The following is a 17,929-nucleotide window of genomic DNA, read 5'->3' as shown; positions in this document are numbered from 1 at the left end:
CTTTCCTACCATAATGGATGGTCCCTGCAGCCAGTGAGCCCAAACAAACCCTTTCTTCCTCGTGTTGCTTAGCAACGACAAAGCAACACACCAACCAGGCTACAGGATGAAGAGCCAGCTTGATGGGTCCATCATTTTCACTGCCTACCCATTGCCCAGCAGGTTGTAAATTAGAAGTCCTATGCTGACGAGTGCCCCCATACTCAGCCTTGTCCTGTCCTAACTCCCATGGGACATGCAAGTTCCCTTTCCCGGGAACCCATCTCTTCCTCCCATGTCATCCTCTAAAGGCAGCACCCACGAGGATGTCCCAGACACCCCCAGAAAGTCGTCCCCACCTCTGTTATCTCAACAGCACTCTGAGCTTATCCCTGTGTGATGGTTAATCCCAACCGTCAACCTGATAACATCTAGAAATACCCAGGTGCCTATAGGGAATATTTTAACTAGGTTACCAGAGTGGAAAGTCTAGCCCACTGTGGGCAGCACTATTCTCTAGGCTAAGAACCTGGACTGTAGAAACAGAGTGAGCTAACCACAAGCATTCACATATCTCTCTTTACATTTTTTAAAAATTATATATATTTTCATGTGTCTGAGTGTTTTCCCTACATGTATGTCTGGGCACACACATGTGTTTAGTGCCCACAGGGGCCAGAAGAGGGCATCAGATTCCCTGGTTGTGAAATGCCATGTGGGTGCTGAGAATTGAACCTAGGGCCTCTGGAAGAACAGCTAGTGTTCTTAACCACTGTGCCATTTCTGCAGCCCGTTTCTAGACAGTGCAATGTGACTACAGCTTCAAATTTCTGCTGCTGACATTATGATGGACTGAAATCCCAAAATGTGAGTCAAAATAAATCCTTTCTCCCATAAGTTACTATTTTCAGGGCATCTTACCCCAGGCATAGATAAGGAACAGGGCATTGTTTCTTGCCACCTGCCCCCACATAGTTTAGTCAACACTGCTAAGACTTATCACAGGCCAAGGTGCTATTGGGGGGCTGCTGAGAGACCAAGAAACACTCATGGCAGAAGTACTCCTTGAAAGTCTCTTCCACCCACCAGCCACCTCACACCGCACTTGAAGGGACAGAGGCCAACCAAGAATGGCAACACATGCCTGTGACATCATTACCCAGAAGGCTAAGGCTGTCAGATCTCCATGAGTTCATGGGTAGCCTGGGATACAGTTGAGACCAAGACTCAAGAGTTGAGGAGATGGATCACTAGGTAAAGTGCTTGCCCTTGCAAGCCTACTAAGCACTTGAGCCCAGATTCCCAGAATCCGTGTTAAAAAGCACCTGTCTGTAAACCCAGCGCTCCTACTATGAAACAGGAATCAAAGACGGGAGAGTGGTCTGGAGTCCTGTGGGCGAGGCAGAAGTGTGCAGCAAAGAGGCAGAAAGAAGAGAGACCCTGTCTCAAAACAAGAAGGCAAGAATAGACTAACCAAACCAAATGCAGAGGGGCTTCTACCCACATTGTTCTTCCTTCTCCACTTGAGCGACTGCCTCCAGGGTGATCAGAACCCAGGGCCATTCTTTTTTTTTTTTTTTTTCCAGAAGGATGTATGAATGAATGCCTGAATAATAAAAAGAAACAGGCTGAAAATAGCTCTTCCCTTGATGTTTGGTGACAAGCTGTTCTAGGAAGTAAATACTGTTCTAATTTCCCTGCACAATATAACGAATAATGAGTTCTGCAAGAAAACATTATTGTCCCTAGAAAAATAAAAATAAAAAAAAATAACAAGTTTAAAAATTGTTTTTTGAGAGAAAACCACATCAAGCAGGAAGCCATATGGTTGCGAAGATGAAAAGATACAATTTTTATCCCTCATTAACAATAATCCTGGAAATATTAACATTTTCAGCTAATTCCTCCCCAAGCAGGATACTCATTAATAGCACACACCTGTGTCAACAGCACAGTCTTCATCTTCCAAAGCTTTGCATTGGCTGGTGCCTGGGATCCTCATTTTAACACCTTAGGTGTTTGTGCTGCCTAAAAGCTGCTAATCCCTGCTGGTCCCCGGTTGGTTGCAAATACTCGAGGCTACAGCCAACAGACCAGGCTCAGAGGTAGGCTGGTAAGCAGCAGCCCCACCCCAGCCCTGCCAGGGGGCAGCTGGGTCAATATGGTGTCCTGTCCTCAATGAGCTTACAGCACCAGCCCACATGGGGGACTGCGGCCCAGCAGGCTGTGGGGCTTACGGTAGCTGGTTCCAGCATAAGCCACCCCATGTGTATAGCCTCTCCACAGCCACAGCTGGAATCAAAACTGGGAGTGAGCAAAGTGAGCAGCTCACACTCCCAAGTGTGCCCCAAACTCAAAGGCGACGAAACAAAGCTAGCTCAGGCTGTAAAGCACTGGCCTTGCAAGCGTGAGGATCCGAGTTCAATCCCCAGGACCCATGTACAATGGAACATGAGGCACACACTTGGGAGGTGAAGACAAGCGGACCCCTGGGGCTTGCTGGCCAGCAGGTTTGAGCCTGATTAGTGAACTCGGGTCCAAGGAGAGACTCTGTCTCAAAGAAAGTGAGTGGGTTTTTCTGAGGATGACACCCGAGTGTGTGACACCTGCATGCATGTGCACGTTTGCCTATGCACACATGTGAACACACATGTTTAAAAAAAATGTCAGTCTCAAGATGAAGGTGAACATGGCTCCCCTCCCATCTTGCTAAGCTGCCGCCATCAAAAGATTGTTGTCTCTTCTTCGAGGTACTTAGACCCCAGGGCTTTCTGCACTCTAGGCAAGTGCTCTGCTGTGGAGACATGCTCCAGCCCATACCACAGCCACTGTTAATGCACCTCCAGATTCTGAGCGGGTCCTGCCTTGAAGAATAGAAATACTCCCTCGACATTTGAAACAAACAGAAGGCTGGTCACAGTAACCCTGGGTTACACTGAGTCAGACTGGCCAGACCCTGGGACACCTTGGGACTGAGGAATACCACAGGTGGCTTTTCTTTCTCTCTCTCTCTCTCTCTTTCTTTCTTTCTTTCTTTCGTTTTTTTTTTTCAAGACAGGATTTCTCTGTGTAGCCCTGTCTATCCTGGAACTCCCTCTGTAGACCAGGCTGGCCTTGAACTCAGAAATCCGCCTGCCTCTGCCGCCCAAGTGCTGGGATTAAAGGCTTGTGCCACCACCACCTGGCACAGGTGGCATTTCTAAAGGCCCCCATCACTCAACCATGTAAATCAACAGTGTCCTTTGTACAGACCTCTGGTTTATTCTTCAGAAAACTCTTTGACAAAAGGAGGAATATTATGGAATCTGAAAGCAGCCCTGGCCTGTGTTCAAAAACTTGAAGCCAAGAAAGAAACTTCAGATTTGACAGCTTAAATTATCAGGAATGTTTAGACAAATCTATAATCTAGGAAAACATACAGACACCCACATTCAGATGCAGAAAGTTTTCCTCTCACATAGAACCGATAATTAGCAATGAATTCTGATTACTGCAGCCATGTGGTGAGGCAGGTGCTGTGCTAGGCACTAAGTTCCCAGTGTATGGGGAAGGGCTAATAGAACAAGAAAGTGTGCAACTCACACCTTAGGATAACCCTTCAAGTGAGGCAGAATGGGATGCTGATGGAAGAGACGTGGTGGGAGGGAAGGTACTTCCCCAAGGATGGAGTAGGTGTCTGCTGTCCTTTTGTTTATCAACATTTTGATAAGTTTTTCCCCCCTTAAACAACCTCTAAAGAAACCAGTGTTTGTTTACTTATTTATTTTTATGTGTATGGATATTTTGTCTGCACATATGACTGTGCTCCACATGCATGCCAGGGCTCTAGTACTCACAGAAGCTAGAGAGCATCAGATTCTCTGGAACTGGAATTACAGATGGTGGTAATCCGCTGTGTGGGTGCTAAGAATTGAACCCAGGTCCTCTGGAAGAACAGCCAGCGCTCTTAACTGCTGACCCATCTCTCCAAGCCACTTCTTATGAGCAGACACCATAATTAACACTTGGTACCTCTTCCCATCTAAGTAAACATTAGATGTCAGCCCTGCCACCCCCAAGCCTCAAAGGCCATGGCCTGGCTTTAGGAAGGAAGAGACCACCTGTTAGTGGAGGATGAAAGGGGTGGAGAGGCAAGATTATACCTGCTCAGGAGCTACAGGGAGAGGGAAAGTTCTTGGGTGCAGTGGGGGAGAGGGAGGGGAAGGGCTCTTGGGTGCAGTGGGTGGGGGAAGGCTCTTGGGTACAGTGGGGGGAGGAGGGGAGGACAGCTCTCTAGTGCAGTAGGGAGAAGGCAAGAGGGACAGTAGGATGGGCCAGTGTGCCTTCACGAATGGTTTGGAGAAAGAGCACGGAGCTAGCAACCGTACACCTGCCAGAGCAGCTATAGTATGATGGTATAGGAAGGAGCAAGACCTGCTGAGAATAGAGACATACAAGCCCCAGTGCATTATGGTACGATAGAAAATGGAGCATAAGCGAACAACAAACAGTTGGCCATTTCCTCAGAGGTTCTTTGCAAAGGTACCACATGATCCAGGAACACCACTCCTGCATACACACCCCAAAAGACCTGAAATAAGGGTGGGGGGGGAGCTCGGTGAAGAGCTGGTTCACCGAAGATGCAAGAGGCCCTGGGTGTAATCCCCAGCACAGTATGAACTGGCACGGTATTAGTACCTGCGACCCTAGCACTTGGGAGTTGAGTGCAGGATGTCAGAAGCTCAGGGTTGCTCTCAGGTATACATTGAGTGTGAGGCTAGCCTGGGCTAAATAAGACTCTGCAGAGGGATTTTGTTTTGTTTTGTTTTTTGTTTTTTGTTTTTTGTTTTTCAAGACAGGGTTTCTCTGTGTAGCCCTGGCTGTCCTGGAACTCACTCTGTAAACCAGGCTGGCCTCGAACTCAGAAATCCACCTGCCTCTGCCTCCCAAGTGCTGGGAACAAAGGGGTGCACCACCACTGCCTAGCTTGCAGAGGAATTTTAATCCAGCAACATGGCTTCTCTGGGAAGGGATTACATCCCAAGACCTTCTAGGTTTGTGTGATCAGCTGGAATGCAGACGCAACTACACATCTTTAATCCCTCTAGCTGGAATACAGTCATGCCCTTAGTATGAATCTTTAATCCCAAACAATGAAGGTAAAATTAGTTTGTAGAAGGAGACAGTCATGTTTGAAAGTGATGTCTAATTGAGGGGCAAAATGACAAACAGTAAGATTTGACAGAATGAGTCAGGGATTGAGAGGCCAAATCTACTCCATCTTAGAACTGGAATCCATCTTAAAAGAAAAAAAAAAAAAAAAAAAAGCCTGAGAACTTGACCTGCAGCTGAACCCAAGTTGCACCTAAGTGCCATGGCTTGTCCTCGGCTCATACCCCAGAGTTAGTCCCTAGCTACTTCCTAGCAACAGCCAATCAAGATAAGTCTGACTGTTTCAGATGTACTTTCAGACCATTTGTGATTGTTGATGGTTTTGCTTCAGAGCACCCACCTGAGGGCTTACAATAGTCATTCTATGAGATGCTTGCCTGGCTGGACATCCCCCAGCTTGCTCACCATTTCCTATAAAACCTTGTCCTGATGAGGGTTCAGGGCTTCACCAAACCGTTCTGCTGCATCAGAGTCAGCTGTGAGCAAGCCCAAGCTTCAGCTTGTAATAGAGAGACCCTAGTGTGATTGCATCAGAGTCGGCTCCTGAGTGATCTTTTGGGGCTTGAGAACAGGCACAACAAGACAGGATACTCCAAACTCTCCTGAGAACAGACAGGAAAGAGAGGCAACTTAAAAGAACAGTGGAGGAAGGAGGGAGGGAGGGAGGGAGGGAGGGAGGGAGGGAGAAAGAGAAAGAAGAAGAAGAAGAAGAAGAAGAAGAAGAAGAAGAAGAAGAAGAAGAAGAAGAAGAAGAAGAAGAAGAAGAAGAAGAAGAGATTGAGATTACCAGGACAATTTTACAGAGACAGATTGCAGGTGAGATACGACAGAACTGGCCAGAGAATGAGGAGCCAGAAGATTAGAACAGATTGCCAAACGTTAGTTTGAGGCCAAGCAGATCAGTTCAGTCAGAACCCAAGAGAAGATAGGTTGAATCAGTCAGCTTGGAGAGGAGTTTGAGCCAGAACAGCTGAGTTGAACTGGCCAGCCAGAGTTCAGAGTGAACTAGAAAAGGTGAGTTATTCAGCAGTAAGCCTTCGAGATGACAATTACATCTGGTGAATAAAAGTTAAAGGGGGGGGGGGAGCTGAAGAGGTGGCTTAGCTGTTAAGAGCACTGGTTGCTCTTCCAGAGGTCCTGAGTTCAATTCCCAACAACCACAGGGTGGCTCACAACCACCTGTAATGGAATCCAATGCCCTCTTCTGGTGTGTCTGAAGATACCTACCGTGTAACTCATATAAATAAATAAATAAATCTTTTTTTAAAAAAAGTTAAAAAGGGGGTTGTAGGGGAGAAGAAAGATTAGAAGTTACCCAAATACTGGTGGGTGAATGAGTGCCCAAAATAGCACTATTTGCCAATGCCAAACAGCAGAAACAATTCAAGTGTCCATCAACTGATGGGAAGATAACCAACTATATACCCCAAACAGTGCACTATTCAGCCACAAAAAAGAAATACTGGTACATACTATAGCAAAAATGAACCCCAAAACAAAACAACAATGCTCTCAGCCTGCTGTGGTGCCAAGACCAAATCCAGATGACAAATGTGTCACTTTTTTTTTTCAATGTGCATTTGTGTTTTGCCTGCATGTGTGTTGGGTCTCCTGGAACTGGATTTAGGCAGCTGTGAGCTACCATGTGAGTGTTGAAAAGTGAACCTGGATCAACTGGAAGAGCAGCTAATGCTCTTAACCACTGAGCCATCTCTCCAGACCCTGATGTGTCACATTCTTATTTTTTTTTTAATTAATTTTTTTTTTTTTTAAATTTTGAGACAGGGTCTTCCTGTGTAGCCCTGACTGTCCTGGAGCATACTACATAGACCAGGCTGGCCCATATCTCACACTTTACAGTTTTGTGTCTTTGTGCCTGTAATGGGCACCTGCTTGTGGACGTTGTACATCGTGGTGCGGAGCCTAGTGCGCACCACGATGTACAACGTTATTTATTTATTATATGTGAGTACACAGTAGCTGTCTTAAGACACACCAGAAGAGGGCGTCAGATCTCGTTACGGATGGTTGTGAGCCACCATGTGGTTGCTGGGATTTGAACTCCGGACCTTTGGAAGAGCAGTCGGATGCTCTTTCCTCTGAGCCATCTCACCAGCCAGATTTTACTATCTTTTAACTGAGTATGTATTTGTGTGTGCATGTGTGTGTTTGTTGGTATACACACATGCACATCTACTGAGATCAGATATGTGTGTGTGTGTGTGTGTGTGTGCACACGTGCACGCGCGCATCTCTGTGTATGTGTTGATATGGACACAGGAGTGTCCACCAAGGTCAGAGGTGTGGTGTGTGTGTATACATATGTATATTGACATGCACACAGGAGTGTCCATGAAGGTCAAGAGATGTATGTGTGTATACATGTGCATGTGCGTGTGTGCATGTGTACATGTATGTATGTTTGTTGGTTGGTATGCACACATGATGTGTCCACTGAAGTCAGAGGTATATGAGTGTGTGTGTGCGCGCGCATGCATTTGTATGTGTGTGTTGGTATGCACACATGAAGTGTCCACTGAGGTCAGAGAGAACTGAGATTTCTCTCATGAACACCATGCTGAGTCTCTACAGCACTGGAAATCAAACCCAGGCTTTGGTCCGGCCAGGTACCACCCCACCAACTCGATTCCAGCCCAGCAAGGCCTTTCCTGACAAAGCAACAGAATAAGCAGGCCACATTCCTGGTGTTGGGAATATTTGTGGCCTGGAGGGAGGTCAAACAGATACTTCTGGGAGAAGAAGTGATGGGGAAAGCCAGGCTGCATGAGGAGCGGATACAGAGGCAGCTGCTGGGGGTGCTGGGCTGCTGGGCTTTGTCACAGGGACGCCAGGGAAGACCTCCCTGATTGGTGACATCTGACCTGAGATCTAAGGAGCGAAATGCCCCAGGCTGGCATAGGCAGCCCAGGGCAGCAAGAGGGAAGGACACAGGGAACCAGAGTACAGTGCAACTTAAGTCTACTATCCACTTCTAAAAGGAATATTTATAGGGCAGTGTAGACTAGTGTCTTTCATTTGTCTTAAAGAACAAACAGGAAAACACTCCCACCTATCCTAAGAAAAACAGCTTGTTTGTGAGGGCTGTCCAGGACTGCAGAGATCAGCTACATCTCTATGGCTAGAGCGCCCTCTAGTGTCTCAGGGATAAACTACATTTGGCATTGGGGCTTCATGCTTCCTTTTTTATGTTAAACTTTTATTTTGGACCCAACTTAGCCTTCTCCAAAGGCCACTGTGAGATTAGATAATAAGGCAAGAGAAGTTTACATGCCTCTACATAAGCCCCCATTCCTTGTAATCAATGTGTATGTGACAATGTTTTAATTATATGCATACAAATAAATACATTTAAATACAATAAATACATTTAAATCTTTTATAAGCTCTATAGAGGGGCTCATGTTAAAGGGGAAAGAGGCCATTTTAGAAATATAGAACGGTTTTATTTTGTTGTTTGATTTCTAAGACAGGATCCCACATGACCCAAGCTTGCCTCAAGCTTGCTATTAACTAAGGCTGATCTTGAACTTCTGATCCTCCTTCACCAACCCCCAAAGGTTACCTCTGACCCCTACATCTGAGCTGTGCCATCAGCACCTGTCCACACACTCTCACACAGATACATACAAACAAATAAGAATTGTAACTTGCCAGGTATGGTGGTGCACATCTCTAATTCTAGTACTCAGGAGACAGGGGATCTCTGAGTTTGAGGCCAGCCTGGTCTAGAGGACAGCCAGAGCTACAGTGTGAGACTCTGTCTCAAACAAACAAAGAAACAAACAAAACAAAACAAAACAAAACAAGGAACTATAATTTTCAGAAAATGAATAAATTGAATGTGGTGCTCGAGAAGGGGAAGGGGCAGGGGCAGAGGGATAATGAAGGCTTTGTTCTCATTTATATTTTGCAGTATTGGAAGGTTGTGTCAATCAGTATCTGAAGGGTTTTGCAGCTACTTACAAAACACCAGCCATTCTCAGCGGCTGCCACCAACTCCCACATGCTTATAAAAACCACAGGGACATTGACTCTCAGCTCTTTATTATTAATGGGCACCTCTTTGGATCTCAGAAGCCTAGCTAGGAAAAAGACATGGTCTCCCCGGTAGTGGGTCAGAGTGCCAGCTGAGGCTGACTGTCAGAGAACAGGGCTCTTTGTACTCCTGGCACTACCAGCTCTGTAGCCCACATTCCGTGTCTGTTTTTCCAAGTATGGGACCTGCAAATACTGAGGAAGAGGTGCAGGCAGGCTCTACAAGGCAGCCTGCAATCCAGAATGTGACCAACCAGTCCTTCTGGAAGATGATTTGACAGCAAGCTCCAAAAGGCTGCAAAAGCCATAGGCTTTGAACCTGCAAGTTCACAAGTCAAGAGCTGCCTCCAGGGATCCCCCAGAAGGCAGAGGGAGATTGACGCCTGCATGTCCCAAGAAAGAAAACTCAGGGATCGAACAACTGTAGTTGTGGTCATACACAAAAACATGTATATACATGCAAAAATATGATAGTCTGTCTTCTAAAATAATCAGGAGGGAAACTCTAAAAGATGGGCTGGGGCACTAGCTCAGGAGCAAAGGCCTTGTCTGGCAGGCTTGTGTGTGTGTGCCGTGTGTGTGTATCATGCGTGTATAATGCAGGGAAATAGCAGATATCACTAAAGCATCCGCATTATTAGCTTAATAACCTAAAATAAGAACAAAATAAAATAAAAAGAAATAATGAACTCTTCTCTAAACCTGGCAGGAGGGGGAATGAGGAAAAAAGAAAGCTCAACTCTGAAGCCCATTTATTAACCGAACCATTTGAGAAAAGTTATTTAATTAGCTCAGTGCATTTTGTGTTGCCAATGCCAAAGAGCGGATACATACGCATGCACATGCATGTAACCCAGCACTAAGGAGTCTCTGGGGCTGCAGGATCACAAATTGCAGGCCGATCTTACATAGACAATGAGACCTTGCTTCAAAAGTGGAAAAGAAAGAAAGAAAAGGAAATATAACTTTCTCTACATTTCTGGAGGCCAGGAAGACCAGCCATTGTGCCTTCTCTCTGAGTCAACCCACGACGAAAGGAATGGTGGCCAGCAGGCACTGGCCGGGGCTATGCTAGGAGATAGGGCCCTTGCCCCATGCATGATACCTGGCATCCTAAGTTTGTCCCCAGTGCTACAAAAACAAAGGGGAGGGACAGAACTCACATGTGTACTTATGGGGCACTAGCTCAGAAGCAAAGGCCTTATTTGGCAGGCTTGGGTGTGTGCCATGCGTGTGTGTGTGTGTGTGTGTGTGTGCATGCCGTGTACATGTGTGCACATTAAGTATTACTTAACTATCTGTCTTGATATTTAGAAACAGGGTCTCACATAGACTAGGATGGCCTTGAATTCACTATATACTAAGGATAGCCTTGAACTTCTGATCCTCTTGTCTCCATCTCCAGAGTACTGGTATTGCGTGTGCACCACCATGGTCAGCTTATGTAGTATTTGGGATTGGACTGAAGCCATCACACATGCTAGGCAGGCACTCTACCAACGAGCTACACTCCCAGTAACCCCACCCCCGGCTTACTTTTATGACAAAGCCACTCTGAATCATGAACACAATTCCATAATATCAGCATCAGGCCCTTTGTGGGACAGAACCATCATGACCTAATTACCTCTTAAAGGTCCCACCTCTCAGCACTGTTGCTTTGGGGATTTCATTCCCAACACATGACTTTGAGGGACGCATTCAAACCACAGCAACAAGCTATAAAAGCAACATGAAATAAACTGAACCTGCTTGAATGGCAGTGGATTTATATTCATACCCAAGTGACCTATATGAAAACAAATACCATTTCCTCCATAATATCTTTATTACCTAATAAAATTCTAAACCTGTTGAGCCCACGAGCAAAGTGTAGAAAAACAAATGACTTACACCGAACACACCACAGCTGCCAGGAAAGGTGTATTGTTTTACAATTAGCAACACTTTTCCCCTTAATAAAATTCATCATACGTACCAGTAGCCCCTCCCCCAAGGAGTCCAGCTGTGTCTCAGCTTTCTCTCCCCATCCTCTTAGATGCACATTCCTGACCTGGTGTGCTACTGCACACCTCTTGGGAGATAGAGGCAGGCCAGTATCTGTGACTTTTTTTGGGTCAGCCTGGGCTACATAGTGAGTCCCAGGCCAACCAAAGTTACATAGTAAGACCCTGGTCAGAAACTAAATAAATAATGAAAGTGAAATATATAAACTTAAATAAATTAAAACAATGAATTACCAAGTTTGTGACACACTCCCACAAAACAATACTGCTAGCAAATAAATACATTGTTAGAATGCAGTCCAAGCCAGGCGTGGTGGCTCACGCCTTTAATCCCAGCACTTGGGAGGCAGAGGCAGGTGGATTTCTGAGTTCGAGGCCAGCCTGATCTACAAAGTGAGTTTCAGGACAGCTAGGGCTATACAGAGAAACCCTGTCCTGGAAAACAAAACAAACAAACAAACAAAAGGATGCAGTCCAAAAAAATCATTCTGGGTGCTTTGAGAAAACTCTAAGAATACAAGACCAGTGTCTTATGACCTCGATGTCCTCAAAACAGAATCGTTCTTGGACTGTAAGTCCAGGCTCCTCTCAGGTATAGCAGGTAGGAGAGAGTTCACTTCAGATTATTCATTACAATTGGCTACTGTCAGTTGTTTCTATGCCTCTATGGAAAAACATGGCCACGTGCGGTGATTCTTGAAAAACCTCAGAATATAAAGATTATCTGATGCTCTGAATAAAATTGTTATCACATGAGATTTTAGTTCACCTCATTTATCAGCTCCACTCTCTCAGATCCCACCAACTCTAGAGTGGCAAACAGCATGCACCCTCTCTGCATCTCCTTGAATGAAGTAGTATAAGTAGATTGGATTCATGAAGATGTAAATAGTTATATACATTTGGCAGCACATGAGCACCTATAAAAATAAAGTTCTGATATACTCTGCAACGTGGGCAAGGCTTCAAAGTGTTAAGCCAAGTGAAGGAAGCCACAAACCAAGGGGTGAACACTCGCAATGCAACGTCCAGATTGAATACAGGAGGCAGTTTCCTCTCCTCAGGGTTGGAGGCAACAGAAAATGCTGTGCATGAACTGATGATGAGTATATTACAATGTAACTATAAAGTTTATATTCAGCTGATGGGTGTATATTACAATGTAACTGTAAACTCTATATTCACCTGATGGGTGTATATTACAATGTAACTATAAACTCTATATTCTGCTGATGGGTGTATATTACAATGTAACTGTAACTATTCAAAATAACTTAAATAGAAAACGGCACATACACACATATGTGCGTGTACTTGTTTATTTGTTTATTTATTTATTTTGGTTTTTTTGCGATAAGGTTTCTCTGTTGTAGCCCTGGCTATCCTATAATTCACTCTATAGACCAGACTGGCCTTGAGCTCACAGAGATCCACCTGCCTCTGCCTCCCAAGTGATGGGATTAAAAGTGTGTGTCACCACTGCCTGGCATGTCTCCACTTTTTAAAGTGGCTTATTTTTATGTGTATAAATCTTTTACCAGCATGAATATCTGTATATTATATGTATGCAGTCCCCAAGGGGGTCAGAGAGGGCATCAGATCCCACAGAATTGGAGTTACTAGTTGTGAGCCAACATGACTCAGAGATCTGCCTGCCTCTGCCTCCGGAGTGAATGCTGGGATTAAAGGCGTGGGCCACCATGCCCAGCTCAAGATTTTTTTTTTAATATTTATTTATTTATTATATGTAAGTACACTGTAGTGTGTTACCGATGGTTGTGAGCCACCATGTGGTTGCTGGGATTTGAACTCAGGACCTTTGGAAGAGCAGTCGGCACTCTTAACCACTGAGCCAGCTCACCAGCCCCTCAAGATTCTTAAAATGTTAATTCCTCTGACTCACTGTATGGACTTAATGAAGTACTGATCAAATCCCAGTAAATTAGTCTGTGGAATTAACGAACTAATTCTGAAGTTTACGTAGAAAATCGAAAGGCCCAGGAGAGCCATCACAATACAGCAGACAAGACGGTCATAAAGAGAGTGCCTGCAAAGCAGTGGGAACATTGTCATACAGCCCATAAAGGCCTACAGATGCTACCAACTGCTGCTGGATGAAGAAGCAAGGACAGGTTCCTCAACAAACTGGCTAAAACAGCTGGCAGGGTCATAGATCTGAGATGCATACACAGCACCGTTTACCTTCCAAAAGAAAGAACAGGATTAGAAATATTAGATTAATCCCACAGATTAGAAATATTTCCCCTTTGAAATAAGTCTAAAGAGAATGCTGGGGAAAGCCACAGACTGGAAGAAAATATTTCTAAAATCCAGATCTGATGACAGACTGTAGCTGATATACACTAACAGCAAACTCAACAGTAATCAAATGACCAGAGGGTCCCCATTCTCCCGTAGGCTCACACAGCTTTCTGTGGGGAGGACTGTTCTCCACATACCCAGGAAGTGCAGACACCACCTAGATATCCTTTCACTCAACTCTGACATTTTACAGCCGGAGATAGTAAGTACCAGGCCCACACAATTAGGGCCCAGTCCCTCATGTCTGCCCTTACTTAAGATGTAAGCAAAAGCCGTAGGTGTTTTCCTTGTGTTTCTGATTGACGGACCATAAGTCAGAAGTTCCTAAGACTCCACTCTTTAGATCCAGTTCATTTGCTAGGAGGGCTCACAGAACTCAAGGAAACTGATTACAATCAGAGACCTTTTAAAGGATACAGATGAGCAGCCAGATAGAAGGATACACAGGGCAGGGTATGGGTGAGGGGTGGAAGCTTCTATGCCCTCACTAAACACACCTCCTTACAGAAAGCTACATGAGTTTAGCAACCTGGATGCTCTCCAAACCCTGGCCTTTTGGATTTTGATGGAAGCTTCCTTGAACAGACAGGACCAATCTTGTGGTTCCTTCTTCTCTGTCTTGTGTCAAATTGACAAAACACCCATCAGCACCGGTGTACTTTAAAGTCACATTGTGAACTTGCTGAAAAGGGCTGAACCCCACAGCCTAGCAGCTCCCCCAACACTCAAGTCACTCAGGAGAGTCCATTGGTTTAGGGTTCTGTTCCAGGAAACAGGGACAGAAACCAAATAAACATTCTTACTGTATCACAGTATCGAGCACAACACAATTCAGAAATCGGCAAAATAGCTGGGACAAATGTACAATGAATATACTCAGATGGCAAATCACCATTTGGAAGGTAGCACAAAAGCCTGACCTCAATGACACACTACCTCCAAGAAGGCCACACCTCCTAATCCTCTCCAAACAGTTCCACTACCCGGGGAACAAACGTTCAACTACATCAGCCTCTGGGAGCCGCTCTCATCCAAACCACCACAGCATCATCTAAGGGGATTTCAAACAAATTGAAAACAAGATACTACAGCCGCATACTGGTTAGAATTGTTGAACGTTCTTTAACCAGCAATGACAATGAGTCAGCAGAGTAACACATTCTCGTTCACAGATAAGACGGTGCAGCTACCGTGACGTCTTCTCATAAAGCTAAGCACAGTCTTCTGAGAAAATTCAACAGTCACATTCCTCAGTAATTATGTCTACACACAAACGCATGTGAAGGCTTCTGCACAGTCAACAAAAACTGGATGCAGCTAAAATATCCTTCAATAGCAAACTGTATAAACCAACTGTGGTATAGCTACACAATGGGATATTACTTGGCAATACAAAGAACTGAGCTATTAAGTCATGAGAGACATGAAGGAATTGCATATGTCTACTGTTAAAGAACCCAATCTAAAAAGACTACACACCGTATGGTTCAAATTCTTTGACACTCTAAATGAGATGGATCAGCAATAAAAGTATATGTTACGTAGGCCTGACAACCTGACTTTCATCCCTGGAGCCCAGGGTGGAAGAAAATCAACTCATGAAAATGGTCCTCTGACCGCCACACATAAACTGCAGTATGTTCATGCTGACATTCATACATACACACACACACACACTAAAGTAAATGTAAAAACTAAATTGTCTGTTGGGTAGAGGGTACCTGGGAAGAATGCAGACCAAGAAAAGCACCAATTGTATACAAAAGGGCTATGAAGAAAGAAAAGGGTGCTGACCTAAGCAATTCTAGGAATAAATGGAGCCCATGAGGCTGGAGGGAATCTAAGCACTGTCTTCTAGTGGGTGGACATCTTCCCAATGGGTGTGGGCTAATAATTCATATGCTTGCTAGGACTGAACAATTAAGTGCCTGTGTGGTAAACAGCAGGAGCTTCCTTACAGTTGGGCTGGTGCTTTACTGCCAAGCCTCAGGAAGAAGTTAGACTGCTCCCTGAGTGATGTGTTAGACCTGGAAGCATCCTAAGGACTCATGTGTAGCTTGAGAAATAGCTACAGATGGTTCTATATAGCAACTTTGATAGGTGTGTGTTTGTGTTCCCATCTATATTTCTTGGCTCTGTCAAGTGAGTTATGCTCCCTTCCTTGAAAGCGGAGTAATTCACATGCATCCAGCATGGTCACAGAGAACTGCATGAATGACAGAGCTCAGGGCAAACGCTGGTGGGTCAGAAACAGGGATCAGGACTTCTGGTCTAGAATGGCCCCTGGGTGTTCAGCAATGATTCAGACACTCTGAAAATAAGCAAAGAGCCACCAGAAGTAGCTCACTGGTCCCAGACAGCACTTACATCCTCTAGTGGGTTTACTAGGACCACACTAGCACAATTGGCTCAGTAAAGCCAAGTACCTGCCCTTGATAGAGATGATGCATGGTATGGGGGGCAGGGTGGTGGTGGGAAAAAGCAGTTTACACTAAGCTCCAAGCCTATTAGAAGTGGTGACTGCGTGCAGTCAGAACTGGTCCTTTCACACTTCAGAAACGGAATCTCTGGGCTGGCCCAGGACCCCTCCCTTACCAACACTCAGGTTCCAGGAGTGATTTTCCTCCAGCCAGGGTGCAAGGCCACAGATGAAGGAGAAAATGAGGTGCCTAAGACCATGTGGGCCCTGCCATGGATCTGGGGTAAATCATGAAGCACGACACAAAAGATGTAAAAACGCTAGACTGTGAACTTTGGCTCCATCGCTCCATGGGACTTTGAGACAGTCTCTGATCCTGTTTCCTTATAGGCAAGACACCTTAAGGGAGACCTCAGGACACGTGCAGTTAGCAGGTGTCATGAGGGAGAGTCCCTGATTGTGACAATCTACAGTTCCTTTACCAACTAGTATTGCTATGTAGGCCAGGCTGGCCTCAAACTTGCTATGTAGATAAGTGTAGCCTTGAACCTGAGTCCTCCTGCCTCCACTCCCCAAGTCATGGAATTCTTTTCAAATATCTACTCCAAAGCTGATGACGCAAGACGTAAAGTCTCTTGTTAAACCAAAGAAAACTTCAAAATATGTGCTCTTTTCACCTAAAAAAAAAATTCAGTGTTTTTCATGAGCAGATTTTGGCACAAGCTTTTTGGAACCCTCAGTCATTCTTGGCTGGGTAAGTGGGTCCAGAGAGCAACATTTGGGAACCACTGTGCTTCACATAGGTGGGGTGAGCGTCTCAGCTACTCCAGAGCGCCCCTAAGTTAGCGCGGTACATGCCAGATGCTGACAGCTCTGTCAACCCAGCAACGATTGTACCCATTGCCCGGGTCCACGCAAAGCCCTCCCACTGGGAGGCAGCAGCCGCAGCGACCTTGGCAGAGGTCAAGGACCGGAGGCACAGAGGTTTCGGGCTAGAGTGCCCATGCAGGCTCCAGAGACCACTCTGGCTACCGCCTTTGCCGTGCGGCGGGGACTGGGAACCTGAACTCACAGCCTGGGCAGCGCCGCCGCTCCACGAACCGCGTTCCGCAGCACGCACAACGCCATCTTCCCGACTGGCCCGCCTACGCCCCGCCCTCGCCCCGCCCATCTGGATTCGGCCACGCCCGCCCTACCAGGCTTAGCCCGGCCCCCGCTTGCCACAGCCCAGGCCTGTCCAGCCGGACTCAGCCCCACCTTGCTTCTGCTGGCGAGGCCCCATGCATCGCTTCCCTTTCCAAAACCACGCCCTCCCTCGTTAGCCACTCCAATCCTCTGCGAGCCCTGCGCGGCTCTGCGCGGAGGCTTTGGTGACCCAATGTTCGGCCCGCTTCTGAAACGAGTTAGGGAAACTTGGGTTTTCTCTGGCAGAGCAGATTCAGGTTTCCGAGGGGCTTTTTTGCTGTTTTTATTACCAACGTGCCCCTAACACAGTTGGTGAGCCTGCTGTGGTGCACAAGCTAAAAGTGGTCAAAGCAAATGGGCTCTACCTGAAAAGGAGCAGGCTTGGGACCCACACAGGCCCCTTCCCAAAGCCTGCGGGTCTCCCAGAAGCCAGAGAGAAGCTGCCATCGGTCGTCTTTCCTAATCCAGTGGTGCCCTACCTACTGTCTGGTCCTTTCCACTCTCCACCCTCCACCATTCCTCTGTCTTCTACCTCTGCAGTTTTGATTTCACTATGTTCCATTTGTTCTGAATTGACACTCAAAGTCGTTGTCGGAAGCTGGATTAAAAAATAGACCCCAGCCGGGTGTGGTGGTTCACGCCTTTAATCCCAGCACTTGGGAGGCAGAGGCAGGAGAATTTCTGAGTTCGAAGCCAGCATGGTCTACAGAGTGAGTTCCAGGACAGCCAGAGCCACTCAGAGAAACCCTGTCCCAAAAAACAAAAAAAAAAAAAAAAGTAAGAAAGAAAGAAAGAAAGGAAGAAAAAAGGC

At 45.9% G+C, this 17,929-nt stretch overlaps 1 protein-coding gene across 2 annotated transcripts in view; it reads right to left on the bottom strand.

Annotated features, from left to right (window-relative positions):
• The window catches only part of Clybl (citrate lyase beta like), a 222,812-nt gene extending 205,725 nt beyond the window's left edge, over positions 1-17,087 (bottom strand). Inside the window, exon 1 of one of the 2 annotated variants that reach the window (XM_021181768.1) lies at positions 17,006-17,087. In XM_021181768.1, coding sequence (XP_021037427.1) covers positions 17,006-17,061 — 56 coding nt within the window. In that variant the 5' untranslated portion in view covers positions 17,062-17,087. The remainder of the gene's footprint in view (positions 1-17,005) is intronic. The other variant, XM_021181769.1, reaches the window with a different exon arrangement.
• Between the last annotated feature and the right edge of the window lie 842 nt (positions 17,088-17,929).

The sequence above is a fragment of the Mus caroli genome, chromosome 14 (genome assembly GCF_900094665.2).
Source record: "Mus caroli chromosome 14, CAROLI_EIJ_v1.1, whole genome shotgun sequence".
NCBI classification, from domain to species: domain Eukaryota; kingdom Metazoa; phylum Chordata; class Mammalia; order Rodentia; family Muridae; genus Mus; species Mus caroli.
Note: the sequence above shows the minus strand (reverse complement) of the source record. Positions and strands in the feature narration are given on the sequence as shown.